Raw genomic sequence first — 12,510 nt, forward strand, 5'->3', positions numbered from 1 at the left:
TATTTAAAACTCAACTCTTCTCTAGCTACATCATGTACTAAGACTGACGGAAAATGAAAAGTTGCCTTTTTTCTAGGCTGATATGGTTATAGGAACTAAACACTCATTCTGGTGTAATAATCAACGGATTTTGCTGTCGTACCATGACTGCAGCAAGAGAAATGATATTATGCAGAACCTGGAAATATACTAAATAAAAATATTAATAAACAAAAAAATAGCACTCTGTAATATCATTTGAAGCACTTGAGGGAGAGTAAACAGTGAGTACATTTTCATTTTTGGGTGAACAACGCCTAAAGTATCAGTGTTAATGAATTACTAAGACATTTAATAAACATTTTAATATGCATTTGGCTCAGAGTGCATTTTGAAATACACACTGAATTTTGCCATAAATATTACACATCATTATGATTTGAACCTTACGGACCCTAAACTTTTAAAATGGCTCTGCATGTGAAACTGAAAAGATGCATTAATATTCACAGTAATTCCTTTAATATTTTTTTCTTATTATTTCTTTAAGTTTGGCTGGAATAAAAATGTTTTACTTTATTTTTTTTTTAATGTTTTTATTCCAGCCAAACTAAAAGAAATATCCAGATCAATATTATTAGACCCCTTAAGGAATATTGTTTTTCAATCGTTGTCTAATGACATGCATAATGATCCTAACTTTACCCTAATTAACCTAGTGAAGCCTTTAAATGTCACTTTAGGCTGAACACTAGTATCTTGAAGAATATCTAGTCTAATATTATGTGCTGTCATCATGGCAAAGGGAAAAGAACTGAGTTAAATAAGTTGTTGAGTTTGAAATAATGCAGAGAATTTCTGTGTAGATGTTCATTTTTTTCAAGTATTTCTTACCAACCTGCAAGCTGAGGCAATCTGTCAAACGTGACATTATTTACACACTGCTGAGTGACCTACTTGCTTCATATCTTCAACATTTCATCATTTTACAAGCGTGCAATTACTGCTCTGAATGTTCAAAAATAACATCTGCACAGTATAAAGAGTATATATCGCTGGTATACAGACTGACCTCATTTTAATCGTGTATATTATGAATTACATTAAATGCCTTGAGGTTTTTTGCACTAAAATAAAAATACTGCTACACAACAATTCATGCTAAAAGGTTATTATATGTTAACAGTTAATAAACAAAAATCAGGGATTTTAAAATCTAATTTAAGACAAATAACATTATTATTGTTACAGTATGCAAATACTGAACAAACCTAAGACAAATAATTTTCCCTGATAGCCTGAGTGACAATCATTTAGTAAGAACTTAACATTACATAAAGCACAAACAATACAAACATAACAACAAAACAAATAAATCTGAAAACGAGTTGTGTGTGATAAGAATGAAATGACAGAAGGAGAAAGAGCTGAAATACTGAAATGTGTTTAATACTTTATATAAAGGCTGTATTGGTGCTGCAGCGTCAAGACGCCTCTCATATGGAGAATGAAGTCACATGCACTGCTCAGGTGTGAGTTTCTCACAGACTTCAACAGAGGGTCAAAATCTTGATGGTTCTGTGGGTCTCGTCTTTCAAATCTGAGCTTTATTCAGCATTCTCTATTGGATTTGGCTCAGGTGATTGGCTGGGCCATTCTACAGCTTGATTTTCTTTCTCTGAAAGTATCTGAGAGACTCCTTGGCTGTGTTTTGGATCATTTTCTTGCTGAAATGTCTACCCTGGTTTCATCTTCATCCTCCTGCTAATGTAGATGTTCTACTGATATTCATTTACACTGAGGAAGGGCAGAGGGTTGCTGAAGAACTACTGAGAGATTTCAGCTGCTGTCTGGGCTTTCACTGCTGAACTACACCTTCCTTTCTTCATGTGTTCAACACTTTTTCCCTGCATTGTTACCATCATCTGGTGAAAATTTCAAGTAAACGGCACCTTTAGAAATATGTTTTCTGAGAAAAATGGTGAAATCCAAGAATAAAATTTATACATACAGTTGAAGTCAGAATTATTAACCCCCTTTGAATTTTTTTTCTTTTTTACATATTCCCCAAATTATGTTTAACAAAGCAAGGAAATTTTCACAGTATGTCTGATAGTATTTTATAAGTCTTATTTGTTTTATTTCGGCTAGAATAAAAGCAGTTTTTAATTTTTTTTTTAATTTTAAAGTCAATATTATTAGCCCCCTTAAGCTATATTTGTTTTCGATAGTCTACAGAACAAACCATCGTTATACAATAACTTGCCTAATTACTCTAACCTGCCTAGTTACCCTAATTAACCTAGTTAAGCCTTTAAATGTCACTTTAAGCTGTATAGAAGTGTCTTGAAGAATATCTAGTCTAATATTATTTACTGTCATCATGACAAAGAGAAAATAAATCAGTTATTAGAGATGAGTTATTAACACTATTATGATTAGAAATGTGTTGAAGAAATCTGCTCTCCGCTAAACAGAAATTGGGGAAAAAATAAACAGGGGGGCTAATAATTCTGACTTCAACTGTGTGTAGTGGCTTTCACCTGATATAAATAAAAAAAACACACACACTGACTGTTCTGAAACAGACATTATTTTCAAGTTCACCATATTTTCACTTCTTAAAAATGACTGTGCCTCCAGGTACAACTTAATTCACAGCCTTTTAACCCCTTTACCGCCGCCCCCACTTTTTGAACATAGATGTGAAAATGGCATGTTCAACTTAAATGAATGTCAATCATCAAAGCTTTCTTGCATATATTTAAGATTGGACCCATATGAAAGAAGACAGATGCCAGATTGTAGCTGAAGTTAAAAAAAAAGTTTAATAAAACAAAAGTTATGTGCCTTTAAGTTTATAATTTTTTAAAACAAATGTATATTTTATTACATTATATAAAATATGTATTTTTCAAGACATGTTCAAGCCTAAACTTGACAAAAAAATGTAAGTATATCTGAACAAATTATATTACAAATTTGAAGCCGATATCTCGTTTTGTTTAGTTTTTTGGGGAGGCGCAGTACCAAATATGACCACCAGTTGACATTAAGTTCACATTGGTGGACATACAATGGCGCCCCCCATGTTTTAAGAAATATGAACCATATTTTAAATGTGGATTGCTGTAGCAAAGTAATGTTTTACTTCACTTAACTCCAATGAGTATCCTTGTTGAAAATGAATGACTAACTGTTGCTCAATAATATCTATCAAAAAACACGTTCCAGATTTGGAAACTAGAAGTGTTACGCTTTCAAATGATATATAGTTTGTCATGATTGCTTAATGTTTAGACTATAATATTATGGTTTAAAAACGTAATCGTAAATGATCCCACAGGCTGTAGGGTGACAGTCAATGTGTTTAATCTATTACTCTTCCTACGTGACACGAAAAGTCATAAAATATGTATTCAGAAGTCTTAGACCTTTCCAATGATATTTAGTTTGCCATGATTAGATTAGGATTTAATTGCAAAAGGGTGATGTAAACTTAAGCGCCGATTGGTGGACTTAAGGGTTAATGACCTGAACAAACCCTTAAAATACAGTTCAAATGTTAATCCCTGAAGTCTGCATTTGCATATCTCATTTACATATTTCTTTCCAGTTCGTGCTCTGTTATTTGGCCCTTTCGACCGGCTTTCTGTTTCGACTTAGTTTGTGAATATTAATGAGGTCATGTCGATTGGTCATGTTGATCGAGTCACAGGAAATCAATATTCATGAGCCAAGCCACCTTTCCAAATCCCGCCTGTCAGCTAATCAGCCAGGCCTATACGGAGCGAACATTATGTAACTTAATTAATATTCATGAGCCAAGCCTTCACCGTAGCAGCGTTGGTGAACTCACAACCCACATATCAAACCCAATCTGTGCTACATTTTGCTATCTTCGTCGTACGGCTCGGCTCTGTAGGCATCTCAAATCCATTCACTTTCCTGTTCAGTTTCCTAGAGTTTGTCCCTTATTTTATAAGGGGTCACCACAGTGGAATGAACCACCAACTATTCTGGCATGTTTTATGCAGTGGATGTAATTCCAGCCACAACCAGTACTGGGATCCAATTTAGTTCATCAATTCCCCTGTAGCGCACGTGTTTGGACTGTGGGGGAAACCGGAGCACCCGGAGGAAACCCACACCAACACGGGGAGAACATGCAGACTCCACACAGAAACGCCAACTGACCAAGTTGGGACTCGAACCATTGTCATGCTAAATAAACCAAGAGCTCATGCTTCTCATATCTGTTTGCTGCTTGATCAGAGTCAGATGAGATTACAGGGGGTTTGATTGATATTATTTTATTGATATGGTTCTCTCTCATTTTCATCTGCACCCTGTGAGTCAGACTTCCAGCATAAAAATCCTCTGTACATTATTTTCAGAACACACACACACACACACACACGCTGCTGACGTCATTCCCTCTGCAAGAAGTTAAAAGTCATTTCTAAGTCTCGGAGTCTTCAAGTTGTAATCTATAAATGGAAAGGCTCTGAACAGTGGTAGGTCTTCCTCAGAGGCATCTGCTGAAATTTCAATGAGAGCGCATTAAAAAAACATGCGCTGAAGTGAGGGCTTTACTTCTATCACACGCGCTCGGTCAGTGTTCAAGACGCTGCAGAAACCCTGAGAGATGCTGCAGTGCTAGCAAATACACACTGACAAACTGTAAGCAGATCTCCAACTCATCTGACCTTTCACTATCGTTATTATTATTATTATTATTTTTTTATTATTATTATTATTATTATTATTATTATGACTATTTCTATATGTGAAGACTTGTGCGACGGCCTTTACGCTTCTCTCCTGACCCTGAAATGCTGGATTAAGATTGTGTGTGGGGTCGAATCGAGATCGTGATCTTTATTCTATTAATTGCGCAGCCTTAACACAAGGACACAAGATCGCTTAAGAACACATATTGAGAAATAGCCCCGTTTTCCAATGGTAATTACTACACTGTGCTCATGTTGTTCAGTCACTCGGATCATGAGTGAGCTTGTAAAAAGAAACAGGCTCATTTTTTCCTCTCCATTGTGTGTGAGTGTTTGGTAAAAGCCTGCTGTTGTTGTTGTTGTTATTAAAGCGGTGTGTGTGCTATGACATTAACTACAGTTCAGCACAACTAAATAATGTCAGATTTCATTGTGTATTCCCCAAAGCGAAACTCTTCTTAAAAGGTGACGAACACTGTAATAATCTGAAGACGCTTCTTCAATCATGAGTAATCTTTTGTGTGATGCTATAAAAGCAATTCCTTCATGAAGGCAGCGATGCAGTAAAGCAGCTTTAATATTTATCTGCAGCAATATGAAGTAATTCTTCCTGCAGGTTGCGACGTGATGCGTCAGTCACTCAGCATATACGCTGAGCTCGTTTATGGTTGACCAGCGATGTCACAGCTCACTGCACTGTGATGTCATTCAGCTGATGATGCGCTTTAAGGCAGATCTTTTCAATTATTTATTTTCAGACCTTATAAAGTGAGAGCTGTAATCCTTGGCTTTTTTGTAAAATTGATTTTCATCTTCTTTCATCAACTTCATCCAATAATATTGACCTTCAAACTTTATAAAACTGAGGGGTTTATTTCATCCTAACGGAGATTTATAGAAAAATCATAATGATATGATGACTGTCTGCTCAAGAAATGCATTCATTATATCAAGGTTGAACAAAGTTGTACTGCTAGATTTATTAATTATATCATTATTATTATTTAATAGTTGTATTTATTTATTTATTTAAAACAAGGAATGCATTAATTCGTTTTAGCCAATGAATTGTGCAGGCAAAGACAATATTTTATTATTATCTTTACTACACTACCTCTACTTAAGCCAATTAAGTACTTAAATTACCTACTGGAGATCTTCCTCAGAGATTTTGCTCCATATTGACATGATAGCATCACGCAGTTGCTGCAGATTTGTCGGCTGCACATCCATGATGTTCCACCACATCCCAAAGGTGCTCTATTGGATTGAGATATGGTGACTGTGGAGGCCATTTGAGTACAGTGAACTCATTGTCATGTTCAAGAAACCAGTCTGAGATGATTCACGCTTTATGACATGGTGCGTTATCCTGCTGGAAGTAGCCATCAGAAGATGGAGACACTGTGCTCATAAAGGGATGGACATGGTCAGCAACAATACTCAGGTAGGCTGTGGCGTTGACCTGATGCTCTATTGGTACTAATGGACCCAAAGGAAATCTCCCCCACACCATTACACCACCACCACCAGCCTGAACCGCTGATACAAGGCAGGATGGATCCATGCTTTCATGATGTTGAGGCCAAATTCTGACCCGATCTGAATGTGGCAGCAGAAATGGAGACTCATCAGACCAGGCAACGTTTCTCCAATCTTCTATTGTCCAGTTTTGGTGAGCCTGTGTGAATTGGAGCCTCAGTTTCCTGTTCTTAGCTGACAGGAGCGGCACCCGGTGTGGTCTTCTGCTGCTGTAGCCCATCCGCCTCAAGGTTGGACGTGTTGTGTGTTCAGTGATGCTCTTCTGCAGACCTCGGTTGTAACGAGTGCTTATTTGAGTAAACCCTAGAGATGGTTGTGCGTGAAAATCCCAGAAGATCAGCAGTTTCTGAAACACTCAGACCAGCCCATCCGGCACAAGTGATCCAGTCAGACAGTGAATGATTGACTGATAATCTGTTCAGAGTGAGTCTCCAATTATTCACTGATGCAAATCAGTTAAGAGTGAGTCTCCAGCAAATGATTCTCTCACCCAAATGATACATTCAAAAGGAGTCTCCAGTAAACGACTGACTGATTCAAAAGATTCAGAGAGAGTCTCCAGTGACCCATTCAGAGTGACTCTCCAGCAAATGACTTACTGATACAAATGTTCAGTTCAGAGCGAGTTTCCAGTAAATGATTCATGTATTCTAATGATCTGCTTAGGGTAAATGATTCACTGATTCAAATGAAACATTCAGAGTGAGAGTCGGGCAAATTATTCACTGATTCAAATGATCTGTTTAGAGTGAGTCTCCAATAAACAACACACTGATTCAAATGATTCGTTCAAAATGAGTTGTCTGTAAATGATTCACTAAATGTTCTAACTGATCTAATTGGGATAGATTCAAATTTAGAATATATGTAAATGATATAGGCGTGGTGCGGTGGCGCAGTGGGTGGCACTGTCGCCTCATAGCAAGAAGGGCACTGGTTCGAGTCCTGGCTGGGTCAGTTGGCATTTCTGTGTGGAGTTTGCATGTTCTCCCCGTGTTGGCGTGGGTTTCCTCTGGGTGCTCCGGTTTCCCCCACAGTCCAAACACATGCGCTATAGGGGGATTGATGAACTTAATTGGCCGTAGTGTATGAGTGTGTGTGTGTGTGTGTGTGTATGTGTGTGTGTGTGTGTGTGTGTGTGTGTGTGATTGAGTATGGGTGTTTCCCAGCACTGGGTGACAGCTGGAAAGGCACCGTCTGTGTTAAACATATGCTGGATAAATTGGTGGTTCATTCCGCTGTGGTGACCCCTGATTAATAAAGGGACTAAGCCGTTTGTTTGCAGTTTGTCACTTCCGCCTAAATAGATCTTTTCCTTTTTTGTCATTAATCTCTTATAAATCTTCTGACCAATCAAATACTTTCTAGTCTCCAACATGCCCCGCCCCCTTCTTCTAATTTGCTGTTTATTTGATGTGCTTGAGCTCAACCACTGTCATTGACAGAGCTGTTAAAAATCAACACGCTATTGGCTGTTTTTTTTAAAGGGGAGGAGTTACTCTATGTACCGCCCACTCTTCATGTTTCAATTCAGATTACACCCAAACATCGAAAGCTCTGCATTTCAAAGCACTTCACGAGACCTTTGAGTACACTACAAATCAAGTACTTCTGTACTATTAAATGGAGGGCTGTATTCTTCTGCTGGAGTCATGATTTATCAGGGTATTTTACTCAAGTGCCTGAGATGTGTGTGCTTTATCCACCACTGGATGAAAACATTAATTCTGAACACAGCATGTGTTGATTGGGTGAGTGCTCGTGTCTGTGTGTGTCTGTGTGTGAGTGTGAACTAACCTCCAGTCCATTTTCTCCACCAGGTAGGCACATACTAAAAAGCCGGTGCGGTTGAAGCCGTGCGTGCAGTGAACGCCTGCGGGAGACAGAACACAACAGTGACTTAAACACAGCTGAATCACACATTCACACAGACCAAACACCCACCCGCCAAACCAATCACTTCTGGACACGCCAAGCCCCTTTATCCCTGACTCAAATCAATATGACCATTTCTGGCTGCACAACATATCAGAAATTATCCTCATCATGATGATATTATATGCAATATCCAGAGAAGGGCAATTTGTTCAAATAGTTTAATGTGGCTAACAATGCTGTACTGCATGCTGGCGAGCTTTCTAGGTGTTTTGTATAATGTTTTAGTACTGGTGTGAAGCACTTTGGTCAACCTTGGTGGGTGGATGGATGGATGGATGGATGGATGGGTGGATGGATGTCCAATATTAATTAGAATTTGAATGGATGGATGGATGAATGGATGGATGTAAAATATTAATAATGTGAATATGGATGGATGTCTAATATTAATAATAAGAATTTGGATGGAGGGGTGGATGTCCAATATTAATCATGTGAATTTGCATTGATGGATGGATGGATGGATGTCCAATATTAATAATGTGAATTTGCATAGATGGATGGATGGATGGATGGATGAATGTCCAATATTAATAATGTGAATTTACATTGATGGATGGATGGATGTCCAATATTAATAATGTGAATTTGGAGGGATGGATGGATGGATGGATGTCCAATAATAATAATGTGAATTTGGATGGATGGATGAATGGATGTTCAATATTAATAATGTGAATATGGATGGATGGATGGATGGATGGATGTCCAATAATATTAATGTGAATTTGGATGGATGGATGGATGGATAGATGGATGTCCAATAATAATAATGTGAATTTGGATGGATAGATGGATGGATGGATGTTCAATATTAATAATGTGAATTTGGATGGATGAATGGATGGATGGATGTCCAATATTAATAATGTGAATTTAGATGGATGGATGGATGGATGGATGGATGGATGGATGTCCAATAATATTAATGTGAATTTGGATGGATGGATGGATGGATGTCTAATATTAATAATGTGAATTTGGATGGATGGATCGATGGATAGATGGATGTCCAATAATAATAATGTGAATTTGGATGGATAGATGGATGGATGGATGTTCAATATTAATAATGTGAATTTGGATGGATGAATGGATGGATGGATGTCCAATATTAATAATGTGAATTTGGATGGATAGATGGATGGATGGATATTCAATATTAATAATGTAAATTTGGATGGATGGATGGATGGATATTCAATATTAATAATGTAAATTTGGATGGATGGATGGATGGATGTCCAATAATAATAATGTGAATTTGGATGGATGGATTGATGGATGGATGGATGTTCAATATTAATAAAGTGAATTTGGATGGATGGATGGATGGATGGATGGATGGATGGATGTCCAATATTAATAAAGTGAATTTGGATGGATGGATGGATGGATGGATGGATGGATGGATGGATGGATGGATGTTCAATATTAATAAAGTGAATTTAGATGGATGGATGGATGGATGGATGGATGGATGGATGTTCAATATTAATAATGTGAATTTGGATGGATGAATGGATGGATGGATGTCCAATATTAATAATGTGAATTTGGATGGATAGATGGATGGATGGATGTTCAATATTAATAATGTGAATTTGGATGGATAGATGGATGGATATTCAATATTAATAATGTAAATTTGGATGGATGGATGGATGGATGTTCAATATTAATAAAGTGAATTTAGATGGATGGATGGATGGATGGATGGATGGATGGATGTCCAATAATAATAATGTGAATTTGGATGGATGGATGGATGGATGAGAATGTTTTTAGCTTGCCACTTTAACAGAGATTAATTGTGTTAACACTATACACATCGTACAAAATGCAGTGTGTTTTATTCATTTGTTGCGTTGTGAGAAAATGCAGCGTGTTTTTTTTAAATGTGTATGAGTTGTGAGGATTTGTGTGCTGTCAAACAGCTGAAGATCTTTTCTTATTTTGCTGTTGTTTTGTAATTGCATGTGTTTTCTTATAAACTGCAGTACGTTAAGCTCTCTCAGCCATCGTAAATTAGGCAAGTCATTGAACAACAGTGGTTTGTGCTGCAGACAATCCAAAACAAATATTGCTTTAGGGGGCTAATAATATTGACCTTAAAATGGCTTTAAAACAATTAAAAACTGCTTTTATTCTAGCCAAAATAAAACAAATTAGACTTTCTCCAGAAGAAAAAATACTAGAGGAAATACTGTGTGAAATTCCTCAATCTGTTATATTGAAAAAGAAAAAGAATGATATTATTTTAAATAATTCTGACTTCAGCTAGACATGGTAAGAAATATTGTTACTGCAACACTGCATATGTTCGCTCAGCCATAATTTCTGGTTTTGTGTTCAGTCTGGATCACTGGAATGAAGCGCCGCTGATGGATGACAGAACAAAAGCGCTTCATTTGCTGTCTTCATCGATACAGCGCTGAAATCTGCAGTGCTGAACTCCGGAGAACGGCTGTGTGAACTTATTAAGATAATTACAGTCATCAGCGTGAAGAGCAGACATGAGCGCTTCTCTCCCAGAGCTGGCCTTTTGTTTCCAGTTTGTCATTTTTTTACAAGGGGGGAGATAATCAAACTGTAATGAAAAACAGTGCCACGCAAAGGTCAAAGCGGCTCGTCTAAACGACATGAACACAGCGCAAACACACTCAACACTGATGAGGTCTGGGAGATGAGGTCTGGCAAACTTTTATATCAGCTGAGCCTGAATGTCTGAAAACAAACATTCACTTGCACTTTTAATTTGACATAAGCTTTAATGATTTATTTTAAATTTTTACTTATTTTGATCATCTTATTTTGTGTTTCAAAATTCCAATCTTCTCAAATATCTTTATTTTTATTTTTTAACACAAATAAAGATGAAAAATAAACAAATTAGATATTAATAATTAATAATATAATTAATTTCTTGTGGAAAGCCCAGCAGAGACTGTACTTCCTTCGTCAGCTGAGGAAGTTCAACCTGCCACAGGAGCTGCTCGTACAGTTCTACTCAGCTGTCATCCAATCCATCCTCTGCACTTCAATCACCGTCTGGTTCAGCTCAGCTGCCAAAACCGACCTCCGTAGACTACAGCGAATAGTCCGGACTGCTGAACGAATCACTGGCACAACCCTTCCTACACTTCAAGAACTGTACTCTTCCAGAGTGAGTAAAAGGGCTCGCAAAATCACTCTGGACCCCTCACACCCAGCACACTACCTGTTCCAACTGTTACCGTCTGGTCGGCGCTTCAGAGCACCAAGCACAAAAACAGCCAGACACAGGAAAAGTTTCTTTCCTCAGGCTGTCTACCTTATGAACAGTTAAATATTCCCCTACTGTGCAATAAATATGTGCAATACTTTCTCATACGCACTTGTACACAGCACCTTATATCAATATACAATGCAATACCTTCTACATTCGCACTTGTACACTTATAACCTGTATATTTATAACAATCTGTACATACAACTCAACATCCAGGTTTCTTGACTAACCGCATCTGTTTAATGTTTATCTTTTTTTTTTCAGATTTGTTTTGTGTTGTCACTTTATGTACACTGGAAGCTTCTGTAGCCAAAACAAAATCCTTGTGTGTGTGAAGCACACTTGGCAATAAAACTGATTCTGATTCTGATTCTGCAGCCCAGCCTCACCCAAACTCTGCCTCCAACGGCCCCCAGATAAATTGAGTTTGAGACCCCTGCTCTAAAGACATAAGAGACTTATTTTACATTGTAAAAAGAGGCAAAATAGACCCCCTTTAAAATGATTTCATGCATAACATTGGCTTTTGCCATTTAAACCATCAAATCCAGCAGTTTTCACACTACTCTTAACATTCCGTTACCATCAATCTTGTGACTTGTATATTAAAGTAAGCCATTTTGACATTTAAAAAGCTAAAGGCAGTGGATTTGGTGCACAAATCTTGAATTTTTAAAAAGCCATCTGCAAAAGAAAGCAGCGGTTCACTTGGAAAACAAAGCAAATGTGATTCTGCAGATGATAAAAGAGCTAGTGTTAAGCATGTTGAAATTATAATGAGTTCATGGCATTTACACCCTGTCTACACCAGTCATGTCAACGGCAAACAGCAGACATCAGATGTGTGAAACGCTCCGTGCTGCAGACAGTAAACAAATGCACTAAGCTATTTCTGAAGTGCTCAGACAACAGGGGGAAAAGGAGGATGAGAGATGTTTTTGTGGAGGTTAGTTCTGACATGTTCACATCCATCGCTTTGTTTTTAGGCTGACTCTCAGAATAGCGTTTCAATAAATGCCATTCTGCCATCTTCATCCTAATGAGCCA

The 12,510-nt window shown here is 37.5% G+C and overlaps 1 protein-coding gene across 1 annotated transcript in view; it reads right to left on the minus strand.

Annotated features, from left to right (window-relative positions):
- Positions 1 to 12,510, minus strand: part of rngtt (RNA guanylyltransferase and 5'-phosphatase) — a 188,487-nt gene that overhangs the window by 145,061 nt on the left and 30,916 nt on the right. The window contains exon 5 of the mRNA XM_056481173.1: positions 8,052 to 8,127. Coding sequence (XP_056337148.1) covers positions 8,052 to 8,127 — 76 coding nt within the window. The remainder of the gene's footprint in view (positions 1 to 8,051; positions 8,128 to 12,510) is intronic.

This window comes from Danio aesculapii, chromosome 20, assembly GCF_903798145.1.
Source record: "Danio aesculapii chromosome 20, fDanAes4.1, whole genome shotgun sequence".
Taxonomy (NCBI): Eukaryota; Metazoa; Chordata; class Actinopteri; order Cypriniformes; family Danionidae; genus Danio; species Danio aesculapii.